We start from the raw sequence: 20,984 nt of genomic DNA, 5'->3' as shown, positions 1-20,984 counted from the left end.
CTCCTCCTCTTCCTGTTCCTCCACTCCTCCTTTTCCTTCATCCTCCATACCTTCTTTCCTCTCACTATCATCATCATATGCTTCACTATTACCATCATCACCATCTCCACTGTCACTACCACCATCACCACCACATCCTGCATCATCACTACCTACATCACTCATCATCTCCTCACTATCACCACTATATCCCGCATCATCACTCCAACCATCACCAGCTCCCTCACCTATCACCACCATCACCATTACCACCATCACTAACTCCTTCACTATCACTCACATACAAAACACACACACACTACATCATTTCACACACACATACACACACGCACACACACACACATAAAAAAATCACAACTTCTATCCTCAATTTGAACATCAATTACCACCATCAGCAGCATCACCGCCCCCTCACCTTCATCTCCAGCAGCTTCAGCATCTCCTCCTTCAGCTTGTTTATGATGGAGGTGTTGGGCTGGTTCACCGTCGCGTTGGACTGCAGCAGCGTGATCTCCTGCTCCTCCGCCTTCTTCTCCCGCATCGTCTGCATGGAGCGATTGCCGTAGAGGCGAAGCAAAGACCCCCAGCTGCTGATGTGGGGATGCAGCTTCTGTGGGGGGGAATAAATAAAATAGGAATAAATAAAATAGGAATAAATAAAACAGGAATAAATAAAATAGGAATAAATAAAATAGGAATAAATAAAATAGGAATAAATAAAACAGGAATAAATAAAACAGGAATAAAATTAAGGCTCCTTCCCCTGAGACACCCATTGCTTGAGACACTCCCTAAAATAAACAAACAAATAAAATAAATAAATGAAATAAATATAAATTCATTCCTCTTCACCACCTTTAACATCGCCTAAGAAAGTCATTTTAGTCACACACAAAAAGATAAATACACAAACAAACAAACAAATCAAATAACAATAACATTCTCCTCCTGCCTCACCGGTAACATCACCTGAGGAAGCAAACTTATACAGGGAAAGGGTGAGGGAGAAGAGAGGGGAGAGGAAAGGAGAAGAGGGATAGATGGATAAAAGATGGAATGGAAGAGAGCCTTTTAGAGAGGAGAGTGTGGGATATGAATAGAGAAAAGGGAGAAGGAAGAAGAGGAGAGAGTAAGAAAGGAAGGAGAGAGAGGGGGAGGAAAGGAGAGGAAGAAGGGAAGGATGGATAAGAGGAGGGAAGGGAGGCGAGAGATTTTGGGATATGAATAGAGAAAAGGGAGAAGGAAGAAGAGGAGAGTAAGAAAGGAAGGAGAGAGAGGGGGAGGAAAGGAGAGGAAGAAGGGAAGGATGGATAAGAGGAGGGAAGGGAGGCGAGAGATTTTGGGATATGAATAGAGAAGAGGGAGAAGGAAGAAGAGGAGAGAGTAAGAAAGGAAGGAGAGAGAGGGGGAGGAAAGGAGAGGAAGAAGGGAAGGATGGATAAGAGGAGGGAAGGGAGGCGAGAGATTCTGGGATATGAATAAGGTGAGATATATACACACATACAGAAAAAAAAAAAATAATAAATAAATAAATAAAAATAAAAATCTTCCCCTCTTTCCCACCTGCAATATGGCCTGTGACGCGCGCTGCTTGCCGTCCTTCTTGTTCTTGCACTGCACCTGGACCGTGTGCTTGCCGACGCTCATCACAAACTCATTCTTCTGGTTCTTCTGCGTCACCAGCCGGGAGTCGATGTTGGCGCCGTTGAGCCCAAAGTTGCGCTGGAGGCAGTTGAGGAGGATGGAGTACGGGGAGAGCTCGCTGGTCTTGTTGCACAGCTCCGGCACACGCGGGTCCTCAATGCGGATCTCGTCGAAGAACTGGAGGGGGAAGGGAGACTTAGAGAGTGACATAAAGTGGTAAGGGAGTGGTTGGGGGAGGTATATATTTATTTATTTTACAGTAGAGGGTAAAATAAGAGTAAACAAATGAGCCAGCTGATGTAAAAAAAACTTGAGAGGGAACCGAGTTGTGTGGTGTGGTAAGGAAATGGTACAAGTTCTTTTTTTTTCAGTAAAGGACAAAATAAAAACAAAGCAAATAAGGCCACTGGAAGAAGAGGAAGAGGAGGAAGAATTAGTGTTGAAGACCTGGAGGAGAATGGAGTGGTGTGGAGTGGTAGGGAGTGATACAAGTTTGTTTGTTTTTTTGTTTTTTTAGTAGAAGGCAAAACAAAGAATACACAATTAAGTTCGCTAGTGACGAAGAACTGGAGGGAGTGACTCAGAGTGGTAGGGAGTGGTACGAGTTTGTTCTTTTTTACAGTAAACGGATAGAATAGTGATGAAGAACTGTAGGGAGTGACTCGGGGTGGTAGGGAGTGGTACAAGTTTGTTTTTTTCTTTTTACAGTAAAGGGAAGGGAAAGACTCCAATGGTTTGGACATGTAAAGAGAGCAGGGGAGGATACAGTGCTGGGAGTTTTGGAGAGACTGGAGGTAGAAGGAAGGAGACCAGTTGGTAGACCTAGGAAAACGTGGAGAAGGTGTATACAGGAAGACTTGGCATTGATGGGATTGGATGAGCATTGGGCGGAAGAGAGTAGAATAGAGAAGAGCCATAAAGCGTCCAACCGCTCAGGAAGAGTGAAAACGGATGGAAAACGAAATGATGATGATGAAAGGGCAAACTAAAGGATAAAGTAGATAAACAAATAAGTGTTGGTGGTAATGGTATCGGTTATTTGGGTTATATTCAGGCGTACTAATGTTACGGAGTGATACAATCTTTTTTTTACAGTAAAGTGCCCCGTCCACCCACCGAGAGGTCAGCGTCATCCTTGGTGTTGGACTCCTCTCTGATCTTCTCCCCGAGCTCCGGCAGCAGGATCTCCAGCGTGGCCTTGGCTGCCTCGGTCTTGGCCTGCTTCTTGCTGCTGCCGTACCCCGTGCTGTAGTGCAGGTCGTTGATGATGATGGTGGCAGCGTAGGGCGTGGCGGCGTTCTCTGTGGGGGAGGATGATGGGTGTGTAGAGAGAGGGAGGGAAGGAGGGAGAGGAGGTTTGGGACAGAGAGGGAGGGAAGGAAGGAGGGAAAGAAGGTTTGGGACAGGAAGGAAGGAGAGGTTTGGGACAGGGAGGGAGGGAAGGAAGGAGGGAGAGAAGGTTTGGGACAGGGAGGGAGGGAAGGAAGGAGGGAGAGAAGGTTTGGGACAGGGAGGGAGGGAAGGAAGGAGGGAGAGAAGGTTTGGGACAGGGAGGGAGGGAAGGAAGGAGGTAAAGAATGTTTGGTACAGGGAAGGAGGGAAGGAGGGAGAGAAGGTTTGGGGCAGGGAGGGAGGGAAGGAAGGAGGGAGAGAAGGTTTGGGACAGGGAGGGAGGGTGAAAGGTGAAGGAGGTTTAAGTTTGGTTTTGAAAAGAAGAGAAAAAAGGAGGGAGGAGGAGAGGACAAAAAAATGAAAAAGTAGTTAAGACAAAAAAGACAAAAAAAAAGAAAAAGAGAAAAGGGAAAAGATAGAAAACTAAAAATAATCAAGAGAAAAAAATGGACAGAAAAAAATTGAAGTGATAAAAAGTTCAAAATACACACACACACACAAGGGGGGGGGGAGGAAGAGACAAAACAACTGAGACAAACTACTGCTCCACAGAGACACGCCAATCCTCGTCAACAGACCAACTTGGTCGGCTCAACTGACGTCAGGCAATTGAGTCAGTCTGTCGGCACCCCCTTCTGACGGGCTCATGATAGCCCCCACTCAGACAATCGACAAACCACCTCTGTAGGGCTCTTCCATAGCCCAGCCAGCCATCATGCTGGCAAAAATACAACAACAACATACTGCTCCACTCACCCACTTCCTTAAAGACGTATTTTGGCTGCTTCTTGAGGGCGTGCTGGACGTACTCGTGCAGGATGCAGACGTAGCTCTTGCCTTTGGGGTTCATGATCCACTCCTTCTTGCTACTGGCGGCACATGTCCCGTCCTCCTCTGGGGGGGATAAGATAAGATTGACACCACAGGGGAGCTGGAGAAGGGCAGAGCCATGTTAATATAAATTCCTGTGGCTCTGGAATACAGTGTTTGTGCAACAGGACAGCAATGTTTGTCAAGTTGTAAAGAGAACAAACATGTCCAAACTATCGCAGTCTTTCCCTTCTGAGCAATGTTTCCAGGTCCTCTACTAAAACTCCCAGCACTGTATCCTCCCCTGCTCTCTTCACATATCCAAACCATCGGAGTCTTTCCCTTCTGAGCAATGTTTCCAGGTCCTCTACTAAAACTCCCAGCACTGTGTCCTCCCCTGCTCTCTTCACATATCCAAACCATCGGAGTCTTTCCCTTCTGAGCAATGTTTCCAGGTCCTCTACTAAAACTCCCAGCACTGTGTCCTCCCCTGCTCTCTTCACATGTCCAAACCATCGCAGTCTTTCCCTTCTGAGCAATGTTTCCAGGTCCTCTACTAAAACTCCCAGCACTGTGTCCTCCCCTGCTCTCTTCACATGTCCAAACCATCGGAGTCTTTCCCTTCTGAGCAATGTTTCCAGGTCCTCTACTAAAACTCCCAACACTGTCCTCCCCTGCTCTCTTCACATATCCAAACCATCGGAGTCTTTCCCTTCTGAGCAATGTTTCCAGGTCCTCTACTAAAACTCCCAGCACTGTGTCCTCCCCTGCTCTCTTCACATATCCAAACCATCGGAGTCTTTCCCTTCTGAGCAATGTTTCCAGGTCCTCTACTAAAACTCCCAGCACTGTGTCCTCCCCTGCTCTCTTCACATATCCAAACCATCGGAGTCTTTCCCTTCTGAGCAATGTTTCCAGGTCCTCTACTAAAACTCCCAACTCGGTCCTCGCCTGCTCTCTTCACATATCCAAACCATCGGAGTCTTTCCCTTCTGAGCAATGTTTCCAGGTCCTCTACTAAAACTCCCAACACTGTGTCCTCCCCTGCTCTCTCTTCACATGTCCAAACCATCGCAGTCTTTCCCTTCTGAGCAATGTTTCCAGGTCCTCTACTAAAACTCCCAGCACTGTGTCCTCCCCTGCTCTCTTCACATATCCAAACCATCGCAGTCTTTCCCTTCTGAGCAATGTTTCCAGGTCCTCTACTAAAACTCCCAGCACTGTGTCCTCCCCTGCTCTCTTCACATATCCAAACCATCGCAGTCTTTCCCTTCTGAGCAATGTTTCCAGGTCCTCTACTAAAACTCCCAGCACTGTGTCCTCCCCTGCTCTCTTCACATATCCAAACCATCGCAGTCTTTCCCTTCTGAGCAATGTTTCCAAGTCCTCTACTAAAACTCCCAGCACTGTCCTCCCCTGCTCTCTTCACATATCCAAACCATCGCAGTCTTTCCCTTCTGAGCAATGTTTCCAGGTACTCTACTAAAACTCCCAGCACTGTGTCCTCCCCTGCTCTCTTCACATACCCAAACCATCGCAGTCTTTCCCTTCTGAGCAATGTTTCCAGGTCCTCTACTCCACATCTGTTAGCCAAATCTGCACTGGACACCCTATCTTGCCACCTGATCCCCGCCATATACCTCAGCTTCTGCGATCACTTGCTCTCAATACCTCCATCAATTTTCTAGTTAGTTCTAGTAATAATAGTAATAATTATAATATTAATAATAACAGCAACAATAATAACAACAACAATGCCCTACCCTGCCGGCAGAGGGAGATGAGCTTGGTGCCCTCGGGAAGCTGTGGACGCTCCTTCTTTTTGGTGAGCTTCTGGAAACGGCGACGCTCAGCCCAAGACCTGCACGGAGGAGGAGGAGGAGGAGGAGGAGGAGATAAGAAGGTAAAGAGGTAGAGGAGGGAGGAAAGAGGTAAATGGGTGAAAAGTACAGGAGAAAGAAGGGATAGAAAGAAGTGAAATGAGAGGAAGAAGATAAGGAAGAGAAATAGGATGAAGAAGGAAGAGTTAGAAGAGATAGGGAGGTAGAGGAGAGAGGAAGAAGGCAATGAGTGAGAAAGGAAGAAGAGTGAAAGAAAAGATGATGGGAAGGGAAAGAAAGAAGAGAAATAGAATAAAGAAGGAAGAGTAAGAAAAGATAGGGAGGTAGAGGAGAGAGGAAGAAGGCAATGAGTGAGAAGGGAAGGAGAAGAGTGAAAGAAAAGATGAAGGGAAGGGAAAGAAAGAAGAGAAATAAGAGGAAGAAGAATTAGACCATGAATTCACTAACCAACCATTTCTCTCTTTATAATTCCTCCTCCCTAATTATACTCTTAAGGCCTTACCCTCCCTTCCTCCTTACCTCCCTTATACCCTTACCCTCCCTTCCTCCTTCCCTCCCTTATACCCTCCCTTCCTCCCATCTTCCTTCGCTCCCTCCCATCCTCCTTCCCTCCCTTATACCCTCCCTTCCTCCTTCGCTTCCTCCCATCTTCCTTCGCTTCCTCCCATCCTCCTTCCCTCCCTTCCTCCTTCGCTTCCTCCCATCCTCCTTCGCTCCCTCCCATCCTCCTTCCCTCTCATCATTCCTCCCTCACTCCCTTTACAAGCTTACCAGTCCTCCCTCCCTCCTACTTCATTTCTCCCTTCTCCCTCACACACTCCTATAAGCTTACCCTCCCTTCCTTCCTCCCTCCCTTCACTCTTCCATCTTTCCTCCTTCACACACTACCTTATCACCCTCCCTTCCTACCTATTTCCCTTTTTCTCATTCACTCAGTCACTCATGCACCCTTACTCTCCCTCCTTCCCTTCTCCTTCCTCCTTCAACCACACTCCCCCCTTTCTTTCCCTCTCTCCCTTCCTCCCACACTCACTTGAACCTAATGATCTTGATGGCCTTGAAGTGGAAGCGCCTCTCACAGTAATCCCGCAGCTCGCCGGCCTCCAGGGACTGTTGCTGGAGGTTCTCAACGGCAGTCTCGATCTTGGCGTTGCCCACCATCAGACTGGACGGGGGGGCAGCTCCTGTGTGGGTGGGAGGGGGGTAATGGAGTGAGGGAGGTTGGGAAGGTAGAGGAACATATCAGGGAAGAAATTGGGGTGGAAAGATGGGAGGGATTGGGAAGAATAGGGAAGGAAAGGGGAAAAAGGAGGGTGGGACAGGGAAAGGAATGGATGGGTTGGATAAGAAAGGAAGAGAAGGGGGAGAAGCAGAACAAGGAAATAGGGAATGAAAGAGGATTAGTCAGAATTGGAAAAGTGGAGAAAGACAGAGGAAAGAGAAGAGGAAATGAATGAAGGAAAGGTGGGAGGGATAGGCAAGGGAAAGAATGTATGAGGGAAAAATAGGGAAGGGAGGAGATGGGTAGGATACAGGATAGGGAAGAAAGGATGAGGATAAAGGAAGGGAGGAAGGAGATAGTGGGAAAGAAGGGAAGGGAAAGAATGTATGAGATAGGGAAGATGGGAAAGATAAGGGATCATGGAAGGAAAGGAGGGAAAAGATGGGTAGGATACAGGATAGGGAAGATAGGATGAGGATAAAGGAAGGGAGGAAGGAGATGTGGGAAAGGGAAGGGAAAGAATGCATGAGATAGGGAAGGTGGGAAAGATAAGGGATCATGGAAGGAGAGGAGGGAAAAGATGGGTAGGATACAGGATAGGGAAGATAGGATGAGGATAAAGGAAGGGAGGAAGGAGATGTGGGAAAGAAGGGAAGGGAAAGAATGTATGAGATAGGGAAGATGGGAAAGGCAAGGGATCATGGAAGGAGAGGAGGGAAAAGATGGGTAGGATACAGAAGGATAGGGAAGAAAGGATGAGGATAAAGGAAGGGAGGAAGGAGATGTGGGAAAGAAGGGAAGGGAAAGAATGTATGAGACAGGGAAGGTGGGAAAGATAAGGGATCATGGAAGGAGAGGAGGGAAAAGATGGGTAGGATACAGCAGGATAGGGAAGAAAGGATGAGGATAAGGGAAGGGAGGAAGGAGATAGTGGGAAAGAAGGGAAGGGAAAGAATGTATGAGATAGGGAAGATGGGAAAGATAAGGGATCATGGAAGGAGAGGAGGGAAATGATGGGTAGGATACAGGATAGGGAAGATAGGATGAGGATAAAGGAAGGGAGGCAGGAGATAGTGGAAGAGGAAAAAGTGGGAAAGAAGGGAAGGATAAGGAAAAGGTTAGATTATACTTGAGAGAGAGATAGACAGAGAGAGAAATAAAATACCTTAATCCTAGTTTTTATCACAGCAAGATAACCAATGTCTCCTCCTCCTCTTCCTCTTCCTCCTCCTCCTCTTCCTACCTTCCATCGATGTGTTCAGAGCCAGAGCTGCTGCTAAGGAACTCCCACCACCACCACCACCACCACTAACAGGACACACACCACCTCCACCTCCACCCGGCCAGCTGCTGTCAACTCCATTCTCCACCACGGCTGTCGTTGGCGTGGTGGCTGGTGGTGGTGGGGGGGGTGATGGCGGGGCTGGTGGTGCTGTGGTGGTGGCGGTGGAGGTAATGGTGGTGGTGGTGGTGGTATTGCTGGTGTTGGTCTCCTTGGTAGTCTGTGCAGGGGTGATGAAGAGAGGTTAGTGATGACGGGAAATGGTGTAGAGAGGAAAGGAAAAGGAAGGAAGTGGAAGAAAATTTGAAGTGCAGAAAAAAATGAAAGGTAATTGATAAAGAAGGTAACTAATGAAGAAAGAGAGAGAGAGAGAGAGAGAGAGAGAGAGAGAGAGAGAGAATGCTGGTATACATAAAAAAAAAAATATATGAAGAGCTAGATGTATTTTTCCTCTTCCTCCTCTTTTCCCGTTTTCTTTTCTTTCACTCCTCCTCCAGTTTTTTTCTTTTTCCATATATATTTTTCCTCCTCTCCTTTTCCTCACACCCTTCCTCCTCCTCCTTCTCTTTTTCCTCCTCCTCTTTTCCAGTTTTCTTTCCTTTCCCTCCTCCTCCAGTTTTTTTTCCATATATATTTTTCCTCTTTTTTTTCCTTACCCTCCTCTCCTTTTCCTCACACCCTTCCTCCTCCTCCTCCTCCTCCCTACTTTCTTCTTTCTCCTCTTCCTCCTTTTCCCCTCCTCCTCTTTTCCCATTTCCTTCTTCAACTTCTCCTCTTTCCTCCATACACCTTCCTCATCCTCCTCCCTACTTTCCTCCTTCTCTTTTTCCTCTCCCTCCTCCTCCTCCTCTTTTCTGATTTCCTTCTTGCTCCATACACCTTCTCTTCCTACTCTTTTCCCATTTCACTTCTACTACTTTTCCTCCATACCCCCTTCTCCCTCCTCCTTCCTTTCCTGTTCTCCACACACATCTTTCTCCCTCCTCATCCTTCTATCCTTCCTTCCCTCCTCCTCCACCCACCTGCTCCACTTCCCCGTTCTCCTGTGTGGCTCCTTTGCTGTTCTCGCTGCCCTCCTCCTCGGTAGCCTTCTCCACGTCCAAGGCCTTCATGTACTGCAGGCACGGGATGGCACTGAGGGGGATATCGTGTTTCTGGAGGGCAGACAGAGGTGTGGGGTTAGGTTAGGTTAGGTTGGGTTAGCTTAAGTTTGGTCAGTGCTGTTGTGTGTTTGTATATGGGTGTTTGAAGAGTAATAGGTGGGTATTGCAAGACACTTCCGCTTGTCATATTATCTATTTCTAAAGGACAAAGAGGGGGTCAAACAAGTTCTAATGAGTGTTTCTACGGGTTCATGGTACAGAGGAAGGGTTACACTACCACCAGGGTCATAGAACTACTCCAGGAAATGCCCACAACTCCTACGAAAGCCTTGTCAAATGGGTGTTCTTGGGAGATGAAATGTCTTATAATTTGACCCATAGTGTGCGTGTGTGTGTGTGTGTGTATTTACGTATTTGTATTTACGTAGTTGTGAAATACAGGAAAAGAGGAGTACTAGGCTCGTGCTGTCCCGTCTCCATAAAGCTAATTATCCAGTTTGGCTTTAAATTCATGAATCGTTTTTGCACACACAGTCTCCTCGTCAAGTCCATTCCATGTTGTTATGCTTCTGTATGGAAAACTGTATTTCTTGATGTCTCTCCTACAGTCACTCTTTTTCAATTTCTTACCATTCCAGTCTTCCTGTCCAATTTCTCCAATCCCTCTTGTATCCTGTACAATGCTATTAGGTCCCCTCTCTCTCTTCTTCTCTCCAGTGTTGTTAGTCCCAATTTCTCCAATCCCTCCTGTATCCTGTACAATGATATTAGGTCCCCTCTCTCTTCTTCTCTCCAGTGTTGTTAGTCCCAATTTCTCCAATCCCTCCTGTATCCTGTACAATGCTATTAGGTCCCCTCTCTCTCTCTTCTTCTCTCGTGTTGTTAGTCCCAATTTCTCCAGTCTTTCTTCATAAGTACGTTCTCTCAGAGTTTCTGGTAATTCAGTCGCTGCTCTTTGTATTCTTTCCAACTTTCTAATTTCTTTCTTCAATCTAGGTGACCACACTAATGCTGCATATTCCAGTCTTGGACATATCATCGATGTTATTAGTTTCTTCATCATTTCTTCATCTAAATATGTAAATGCTGCTTTTATGTTTTATGTTTGTGTTATGTTTTTATGTTTATGTATGTGTGTGTGTGTGTGTGTGTGTGTGTGTGTGTGTCTGGTACCCACCCTGACGCTGGCCTGGCCGAGGAAGTAGGGCTTGGCCATGGTGCACACCCTGGACTGCTTGTGGAGGTAGACTGGCATACCGCTGTTGTGCGTGACCTGAACCCACCCCTCCGGCAGCACCTCAAAGTGGTTGCTGCCCTTCTCTGGGGGTGGTGGAGGGATGGGGGGGAGAAATGAGTAGTGATGAGGTTCGGTTACTCTAAACTACTCCCTCACACACTGTCTCTAGGGGGGAGGGAGGGAGGGAGAAATGAGTAGTGATTTTGGTTATTCTGAATTACTGTTTGGTTATTCTGAATTACTGGTTGCTATTCTGAATGGAGGTTTGTATTTCTGATTACTGTTTGGTTATTGAATTACTCTCCCTCACACACTGTCTCTAGGGGGGAGGGAGGGAGGGAGAAATTAGTGATGTTTGGTTATTCTGAATTACAGTTTGGTTATTCTGAATTACTCTCCCTCACACACTGTCTCTAGGGGGGAGGGAGGGAGGGAGAAATGAGTAGTGATTTTGGTTATTCTGAATTACTGTTTGGTTATTCTGAATTACTCTCCCTCACACACTGTCTCTAGTGGGGAGGGAGGGAGGGAGAAATGAGTACTGATTTTGGTTATTCTGAATTACAGTTTGGTTATTCTGAATTACTCTCCCTCACACACTGTCTCTAGGGGGGAGGGAGGGAGGGAGAAATTAGTGATGTTTGGTTATTCTAGATTACTCTTTCAAACACTGTCTCTCATTCCACATTTCCTTAATTCTCTGCCTTCTAATACTCCTTACTAACTAATGCTTTTATCTCACCATTCCTCATCCTTGCCTTTCTCTGTAAATTTGGCCTCCTCCTCCTCCTCCTACGATACACACACATTCTCTCTCTCCTATTCTCTCTCCATAGTCCATTCTTATCTTCCCCTCTTCCTCTCCTTACTAATACCTCCCCATCTTTATCCATTTTGCCTCCTCCTCCTCCTCCTACGATTCACTCACATTTTCTTTCTCCTGCTTTCTCTCTCTCTTCCATCCTTATCTTCCCTTCTTCCTCTCCTTACTAATACCTCCCCATCTTTATCCATTTCTTTCTTCTTCTTTTTTTTTGTTCCATATTTCATCATCTACTTTCTGACGCACCTTACTAACTCATACTTTTCTCTCATTATTCCTCCTCCTCCTCCTCCTCATCCTTCGCTTTCTTCGTATTTTTCTCCCTCTCCTCCTCCTCCTTCTAATCTATCAACAAGTTCCTCTTCCTAATATTTCTCCCTTGTAAAAACATAACTCTCCTTCCTCTTACTTTTCCTCCTCCTCTTCCTTCCCCTCCTCTTGCTGCCTCTGGTCCTCCTCTAACTCCTCCTCCTCCTCCTCTTACTATCTATCACCAGTCCTCTTCCTCCTCCTCCTCCTCTTCCTGGCATTGGTCCTCTAACTCCTCCTCCTCCTCCTCCTCCTCTTACTATCTATCACCAGTCCTCTTCCTCCTCCTCCTCCACTTCTTCTAATTCCTCCTCCTCTTCCTGGCATTGGTCCTCTAACTCCTCCTCCTCCTCCTGCTCTTACTATCTATCACCAGTCCTCTTCCTCCTCCTCCTCCTCCACTTCTTCTAATTCCTCCTCCTCTTCCTGGCACTGGTCCTCTAACTCCTCCTCCTCCTCTTACTATCTATCACCAATCCTCTTCCTCCTCCTCCACTTGCTGCCCTGGTCCTCTCCTTCCTCTTCCTCCTCCTCCTCACCAACAAGCACAATCTTCTGCCTCTCGTCATAGGGCGCCTCCTCTCCCTCTCCAAGCAGGGCGTCTCTCCTCCTTTTCCGCGGCCCCTTCATCTCCTCCGGCAGCCCCTCCTCCAGCAGGGCATCGATCTCCTCCTCAGGCACCTCAGAGTCATAGTCCTCCTCGGAGTCTGGCTCGTCTGTGGAGGGAAAGGGAGATGGTATGCTGGGTGGAGACAAACGCATAGCACACCACATTTTTTTTTTTTTTTACATCAGAGGACATGGCTCAAGGGCAATAAAAAGAGTACAAAAAAAAGGCCTGTGACTCGCCACTCCTATAAAATAAAAGTAAAGAGTAACCAAATGAGGCGTCCAGTGGTAGAAGGGCGATCTGACCATGTTGGGGATAATGGAATTTCTTCGGATTCTTCCTCGGTAAAGTCTAATCTACCATGTCATGAAAATCCAATCAATTCTGGCTTTTAGGTCCCTTGAGAATGAAAACTTACAGTCGCATGAAGATAACCACATCAGCGGCATTCATTACTCCACCACCATCGCTCCGCCTAAAACCATGACCCCCACCACCACACTCACCCTGGTCGTCCAAGTCATCGCCATCGTGCACCTCATCCAGCAACTGAAACCCGGCATAGCGCGAGTCGTCCAGCGCCTCATTGCCGCCTGAAGCCCTCGCCGCCCCTCTGTTGCCTGTGTGGGGAGGGCTCATTAAGGGGCTGAGATGAGGAGGAAGGAAGAGCAAGGGGTCACTTTCTACTTTTTTTTACAGTAAACAGCTCAAGGGTAGTAGACAAAGGAAAGACAAGAAAGACCTCTATTCCGCTGCTCCTGAGAGAGGGATGGGTCATTAAGGGTCGCATTATGAGACATTTCGTCGTCCAAGAACTCATGTTTGACAAGGCTTTCGTAGGAGTTGTGGGCATTTCCAGGAGTAGTTTTATGGCCCTGGTGGTAATTTGACCCTTCTTCTGTACAATGAACCCAAGAAACACACATTTGACAAGGCTTTCGTAGGAGTTGTGGGCATTTCCAGGAGTAGTTTTATGGCCCTGGTGGTAATTTGACCCTTCTTCTGTACAATGAACCCAAGAAACACACATTTGACAAGGCTTTCATAGGAGTCGTGGGCATTTCCAGGTGTAGTTTTATGGCCCTGGTGGTAGTGCGACCCTTCCTTTGTACCGTGAACCTGAAGAAACGCTCATTAGAACCCAACTGACCCCCTCTTTGACCTTTAAAAATAGCTGATATGAGAAGCCAAAGTCTCTTATAATACTGACCTAAGGGCCTGGGCTGAGGATGAAGGCAAATGCAGGAGTCATCATCCTTAAGCTGTCCAACTCAATAATGCAAGAGTTATCCAGTATCTTCACTCTTTCATTTCTTTTACTAGTTGACTCTGGAACACTTTCTTTAAACTGTATATTCTCCCTCCTATGACTTCAGCTCTTCAACAAGGGAGTATTAAGACGCCTCTGAAGCTAAGTTAGATTGCCCTTTTCTACTTCTACTTCTCCTTTTCTATAATATTACCCTACTTCTCCTTTTCTATCCTACGCCCCTACTTCATCATTATCATCGTTTAACGTCCATTTATTCCCTATGGTGGGGTTGGACGGGACATAGCCTCCTCCACTGTTGCCGGTCCATAGCCATTTCTGCCGTGATGCTCAGCCTCCTCATTTCTTCCTCCACCATGTACCCTCCTCCACGTCTTCCTTGGCCTTCCTGGTGGTCTTCTGTTCCACTTCTCCTTTTCTATCTTATTTTGTAGGGAATGGCATAATGTACAGATTCCTTGTATCCTAAGTTTAGTGCTCAGTGGATATGGTATGAAATTGAAGAGAAAAAGATGCTTGAGTTAATAAGAAATAGTTTTCCATATTGCCCGACGCAGTGAACAGAGGAACAACAGAGATCGTCTAAAACAAAATTTTCAATGGGTATCCTAAGTTTAGAGTGCCCAGTGGATAGGGAATGAGACTGAAGTGAAAAAGATGCTTGAGAGTTAATAAGAAATACAGTTTCCATTCCCCACATTGCCTTGTGCAGTGTGAAGTGAAGAGAGATCATCTAATAAAAAAAATTTCCAATGGGTATCCTAAGTTTAGAGTGCCCAGTGGATAGGGAATGAGACTGAAGTGAAAAAGATGCTTGAGAGTTAATAAGAAATACAGTTTTTCATATTGCTAGACACAGTGAACAGTGACAAAGGACAGAGAGATCATCTAAACCAAAATTTTCAATGGGTATCCTAAGTTTAGAGTGCCCAGTGGATATGGAATGAAACTTAAGTGAAAGAGATGCTTGAGAGTTAATAAGAAATACAGTTTTCCATATTGCTAGATGCAGTGAACAGTGACAAAGGAAAAAGAGATTGTCTAAACCAAAATTTTCAATGGGTATCCTAAGTCTAGAGTGCCCAGTGGATAGGGAATGAGACTTAAGTGAAAGAGATGCTTGAGAGTTAATAAGAAATAGTTTTCCATATTGCTAGACGCAGTGAACAGTGAAACAACAGACATCATCTAATCCAAAATTTTCAATGGGTTCAAACTTTAAAGGAAAATTTGACTGACTGAGACCCCGAGACAGAATCACACACACACACACACACATGCAAGCACACACCCGCAGACCACTCCCAGTTGTTTTCCTCTCCTTCTCCTTCTTCCTCCTCCTCTTCGTCCTCCTCCGATGTCTCCATGCGAGGGACTTTTCTGGCCGGCCCATCTTCGCCTCCTCCCTCCCCTTCATTGCACATCATCTCCTGCCCTGGGACACAGAAGGGAGAGGGAAGGATGACGATGGAGGAAGAGAGGAGGAAGGCATGGAGGGGAGAGGTTGGAACAAAGGTAAAGAGTAAGCTATTATCATCTCTCTGATACAGTAAACCCTCGCTTTAACGAACCGATTGGGGAAGGGGCTGACATGTTCGAAAATCCATTATGAGTGAAGGATGCTGAAAGTTGCTATTTCTGACCATTTCCATACATAAGAAAGCTTTTTCATCATATTCGATGAAAGTTCATCTACCTCCATACATGTCATCACAAACAGGGAAATTAATACAATAATTGCACTACACTGACTGACGTGCTTGGCCAGCCCACCACCAATTACCAAACTTGTTTGTTAAATCCAACACATAGTATATACTGGAAAGGCAAAAATGTTGTCATAAAGCAAAACTCATTACATAGAGGTCCATGAAAGGGAGGGTGTACTGTATTATGAAATACAAACAACATTGTATAAATGCCCTGGAAAGAGTATTATTAACAAAAGAATTTCTGGGAACAACTCTGCTGGAGAGTCTGCATATAATACACTTAAAAATAAGCCACAAATTGGAAGCCATCATGAAATATCTTTAAAATGAGGCGCTAATGAAAATGTTATGAACGGCCAAGCAGAATTCTGGCGATGGACAACCCGGGAAAAACAAAGACCAAAACTGAGATTGAAAACTGAACCACTGTAGAGAAACCCTGATGGAAGTTAATACAAAATACAATATGAAATTATAAAATAAAATAAATAATAATTATATTCATCATCATAATAACAATAACAACAAAATGAAAATAACACCAAATAAGCTGATGAATAAACACAACAGAGCCTCAACCTTCCCGCCATATACCAGCGCCAGCAACACAAGTGACTCACCGTTGGCAACTACTACAACACTTAGTCAGTCAGCCGCAGTGTTGAGGGCAGGGCGGCAACATCCAGCACGACGCAACACACCACCGGCAACACCTCAGGGCTCTGGCTGGAGGGAGAAGAGTTAGCGTGGAGGGAAGAGGGAGGCGGGGAGGAGAGAATATAAAAACTAACACCAATTTTTATACGCCATATTAGTATTTAGTGTCATGGGGCTAGTCTGGCCTTTTTAAGTACATTTTCGAGGATGGAATTTGTTTTGAAGTGTTGGATTTTTAGAGCAAGGTCGATCAGCACTGTGGGCTAACACGTAAAAAAAAAAAAATTTAAATATATTACAAACTCGGCCGTAAAATGTGATTGTTAAAAAAATCAATATAACAAACTATGCCTGGAAAATCTCATCAAAAAAGACAAATCAGCCAAATTATTGTTGACGAAGACTAATAAGACGTTTAAAAAATGAGGTGTTATGCACACAGTACTCTATTCAAATAAACCTCACGAATAAGTCCCGCCCACTCCGACCCAACGACAACCAATCACAAGCAACTCTTCCAAGTGGCTGAGGGTCGGGTTTTCATGCTCAGATATCAAACATGTTCATATCTTTTTCTATCCTCTACAGCAAGGGAGGCGGCTCAAGGCTCAAGGGCAAAAAGCAAAAAGCAACAAAAAAGTCCACTGGGAAAGTGTGAAAAATACATTGGCAGTAAAATTTATGCTTCGGGTCCATTCTTTCATGGGTAAACTCCTCCTGGCATCTGCTGGCTGGCACGGCAAGGCACCACTTCAAATATGCCTCCACACAAGTGCTTTCTTCAGGCTGTCCTCATTGAGCCTTAGAAGACAGGCCTTGCTGGCATGTCTTTGGGTGTGAGGCAAACCTTTTCTACTGTGAACGGTTTTTTCTTTCTGAGGAGCAGAGCAATCCACACAGGTCACCTCCTTGGCGTGTGTGAGGACTGGTTGCCTGGCCACACATTCCTGCTGCTGCCAAGGAAAAAACATTGTCTGCAGGACATATCAAAAGTAGATTTTTGTCCAGCCCCCCAAAAAGGCTTGTGTGGGTACCTTTGTATGAACCCAGCAATCACATGCAGCATGATCCAGGAAGGGGCATGGCTTGCTTGCAGATTGGCCTGTGACGTACACATAACAGGGAAGGGGGAAGGGCTAATTTGACAAGTTATGCTGAACAGAGCATGAGGCAGACAAAGTAAAATTGGAAGCAGGCATACACTAAGTTGCCCATTGGCTCAATGCTCATCCATCTCGCTGTGTAAGAACCTACTACTCCAAGACACACGGCAAGTGTGGCGTCGGGGTTTACCTTCCCCAGGGACCCATTTATTGACCAGCTCTACAGGTAGGATGAACAGCTGGGTGGGCTGTGCACCAGCTACCAAGGTCAGGATTGAACCCAAGCCTGCAGATTTGTAGCTGAATGTTCTAACCAGCACACCACAGAGGCTCCAGATTCCTTCTAAAGCATTGCCACTTTCTTTCATTCTGTATTCCCACTTTTTCAATCATTGCTTTATTTTCAGTGCAAAATGGAACAAAAAGTCCCACCATTCACAACCCAAACCTTCATTTTCCTCAGTCTGGCCTCCCTCCACACCACCTTCCAATCTTGTGTTCCAGTGTCACGTCTCACCAAGGCTTCAGTAACACTGTACAATCCTGCACCACCACTACCGCAGCTTCAAACCAATCCATTTCTTCGTCCCAGCACCACCACCACCCAACACCACAACAATCACTCAACCACACCTTCTGAGTTGCCCGAGTCATGTCCGTTCAATGATTTACCTGATCAGAGATGACTCACGGGTAGCCCCTCCAAGGTGAGCGAGGTGAGTGCTCTTCCGTTTTGTGTCTAATGAAAGGAGAAAACAATTGAGGTGTTTTCCTTTTTTCCAGTGGTCAGGGATTAACACATCACAAGACATTCACAGAGCACTTCCAGCCACCAAATTTTCACAGCTATAATTATGTCTCCTGATGCTCCTGCCCCAAAAATGAAAACATCCCAGACACTGAAGAGTAAACACCTCAAGTAAAACTAACGCTATAATAGTCCATTCACTGCAGGCGGCACTCCAGCAGGCTCCCTCGCTCCTAGCCGAGCGTGGAAGGATGCTGCTGACTGGCTATCTCTGACCCCCAACACAATCATGCAGGTCCAGAAAATATCAATATTTCTTTAATTAGCTCATCTGTTATGCAATATGGGCAGATTATGTTGACATGATTGGATGAAGCAGACTGTACAACCATAACCCAATGTCACAATTCAACAGGGTAAAAACAAAATAAGTAATTTTAAGTTACTTATTCAGTTGGGATTCAGCCTAAGTGAATGGACTGTCAGTCATGTCATTCCTGTATCAGTGACACAAGAGGCAGGCCAACGCCCTGCGAGGATATCACTCCCCTCAAAATTCCAGCAAGCAAGCAAGCAAGCAGTGACCTAAAGAGAAGTCAACACTATCTTATCACAATTACAACACAGCCCTTCACACTCCACCTCCACCAGGATCACAAAGTCAGCAGTAATGGCTTAAACTAAACAGAGAGCATCACACCATTATTTCCTTCAGCTAAACACAAGTGCCACAAGCAGGCTGAGAGCTAGTACAGTAGGATTTGCCTCTTGCCAATTTATTGATGCTGCAAAAGTGTTGCCAAAATAAAAATTGCCAAATGGTGGCATCAATTTACATGTCTTAATGTGTAATTGGGTCTGTGCTGAAGCTACTCTTCCTTATGTATGGGTAACAAACACTTCATCCATGTCTTAAGTTAACCACAGAGCATTTTAGCCTTAACCTTTTTGTTTCTTCAGAAGGCAAACACAAAAGCCACAGTAATACTCAAACAATTGTCATGTTTTTAAGTCAACCCTTTCTTAAGAGTTAAACAAACGCCACAAACACAAACACTTGAGTCTTCCACGGCTAAATAAAGAAAAACCTTCATCAGATGACACAGATATCATAAACACTCCACCACCAGTAAGAGACAACAGGAAAGCTTTAATATGTAATGACTTTGACAAGAATAATATAACAGCAGAGACTTGTTACAATTATTTTTATCAGCAACATCATACACATATAATCAGGTTTTACTGCATAGACAGCTGTTGAAGCAAAGAATCAACTGACACACACACACACACACACACACACACACACACACACACACACACACACATTCACACAATAAATGACTCCATACATGAGTTGACCAGACAGACAAACACACATACAGATCATAAGCAAGAGTGGAGGAGTGAGGGGAGGAAAGGATAGGATGGGACGGGAGTAGGAGGGGAGGAGGGGCGCAGCGGCCGAGGGCAGACCCTAATACCACCTCGACAAAAGGCCACAACCTTCCATGACTCAGTTGCGCCAAGTCTGGGGCAGTAGAAAGCAGCCTGTCTTAACCCTCTCAGTGGGACCACAGGGGAGCCAGTGCCACCAAGCTGAAGGCAACAAAGGCTGAGGCAAGATGGAACAGGGCAGAGCAGGGCAAATGAGGTCCTTGGTGCAGCTTGGCGAGGCTGATGCATTGGCAATAGTTCTGGTAAAGAGGTGTGACTCAATAAGATCACTCCCTCATCAATAGTGCTGTTGCAATGCATGGTGGTGTGGGGTGTGCATGGCTGGCTGGAGGGACGGATGGTTGCTGGGTGGGCTGAGTCCTCCTTGTGTTCTTGACTCCCAAAGACAGTTGAGTTGGTGGTTTGGGTTGAGTGATGAATGACTGGATGGTGTGGTTTCCTATGATGCTGTATGCTGCTGTTGAATCTTGCATACTTAAACAACTACTTTTTTTCACATGGACGCCTATTCTTTTTCTTCTGAGAGTATAATACAAGACCTTACATATTCTCTCTCTCTTGTTACCACACTTTGCCCTTGATCCACTTACATTCACAATTTTATCAATTTTTTTTTTGGTCATTACCACAAAAGAAACATCAAATTTAATTCATTTAGGAACACCAACAGAAAAGCCTATAAAATCACATGCTTGCAAAATTGAATCTGATGTCTCTGGTGCTTTGGGCTGCCTTTTGATAGTATGAAACAGCCACTTGTCAAGTGACTGTACCTCAGGCTGAAAGTCTTTAACTGTATCTCTCTCAACTTATCTTGTATGCATGCCACATATTCTTAAGCTAACAAACCACAAGTAAACCTAACTGAAAGTAGTAAACTGTTGCAGCTAAAATTGTAACTTAAGAGCTATAAAATTAGCATAAATAGATATCAATAACTTCACCCATCACAATGGCATATGAAACTTTGTTTCTGGTGAGCTTTGGTGTGTTTCCAGTAACCTGAGGGAGGCTGCCCCTGTTGTCACCTCAACCGCCACACTGACAACAAGGCAGCAAGAAGCTTATCACGGTATTTATCAACAAAAATTATATAACAAATCTAACATCACCCCCTCATGAGGGAGTGGGGCCTTGCAATGCCATCCCCCTTATTTTCATCTTACTAAACCTAACATTTCTTCCCAGAGGAAGACAAATCACTTGTTCAGCCATTTCTGTGGGGAATGGTTATAAAGATTGATGAGGAGCAAGACAAGATGTCAGGGAATGTAGCTAAACTGCAGTACACGCTCCAACACAAATATGTGTTATGCACCTGTGTGGCTGCCCTGCACTTCATAAATCCAGATCCAGATTCAGATAAAAGTGTGAAAATAAATAAAAACTATTGAGTAACATTTTGCAATTTATAAGTTTTCAAACATATCAAACAAATAATTAGTGACAGAAACAACTACAACATTAAACTCTGCCAAAACAAAAGTGTCAGCCCCCAGGGTGTGTTGGGTGTAAGTCTGGAGTAACACCCAGGCCACGGCGCCTCAGTAATCATTACTTTACACGATATATTAATGCAGTCTGGCCTTTAAAGTAACACCACGGTAACCATAACCTAAGGAGCCCCGGTGGAGACCCAAGAGGCAGCCACCGGGGCCAGGACACAGACACACAGGCGAAAAATGACACCACTGGGTACCGGTGTGTCCCTGCCGCCCCGCTCTCTTCCCCGGTGGCCGCCCTCACACAGCCCCGTAGGA

General features: G+C 45.5%; 1 protein-coding gene across 23 annotated transcripts in view; it reads right to left on the bottom strand.

The window, feature by feature from the left end:
• LOC127000936 (microprocessor complex subunit DGCR8-like) overlaps nucleotides 1-20,984 on the bottom strand; it is a 29,262-nt gene that overhangs the window by 8,094 nt on the left and 184 nt on the right. For 19 of the 23 annotated variants that reach the window (XM_050865096.1, XM_050865089.1, XM_050865100.1 and 16 more), the window contains exons 2-14: nucleotides 15,876-15,981; nucleotides 14,835-14,978; nucleotides 12,780-12,893; nucleotides 12,203-12,379; nucleotides 10,472-10,614; nucleotides 9,214-9,345; nucleotides 8,153-8,411; nucleotides 6,721-6,871; nucleotides 5,610-5,707; nucleotides 3,793-3,930; nucleotides 2,761-2,945; nucleotides 1,564-1,821; nucleotides 416-610 (exon numbers count right to left, since the gene is read on the bottom strand). In XM_050865096.1, coding sequence (XP_050721053.1) covers nucleotides 416-610; nucleotides 1,564-1,821; nucleotides 2,761-2,945; nucleotides 3,793-3,930; nucleotides 5,610-5,707; nucleotides 6,721-6,871; nucleotides 8,153-8,411; nucleotides 9,214-9,345; nucleotides 10,472-10,614; nucleotides 12,203-12,379; nucleotides 12,780-12,893; nucleotides 14,835-14,970 — 1,986 coding nt within the window. In that variant the 5' untranslated portion in view covers nucleotides 14,971-14,978; nucleotides 15,876-15,981. The other 4 variants (XM_050865095.1, XM_050865094.1, XM_050865092.1 and 1 more) reach the window with 4 other exon arrangements.

This window comes from Eriocheir sinensis, chromosome 19 (genome assembly GCF_024679095.1).
Source record: "Eriocheir sinensis breed Jianghai 21 chromosome 19, ASM2467909v1, whole genome shotgun sequence".
Taxonomy (NCBI): domain Eukaryota; kingdom Metazoa; phylum Arthropoda; class Malacostraca; order Decapoda; family Varunidae; genus Eriocheir; species Eriocheir sinensis.
This window is presented reverse-complemented; position numbering and strand designations above follow the sequence as displayed.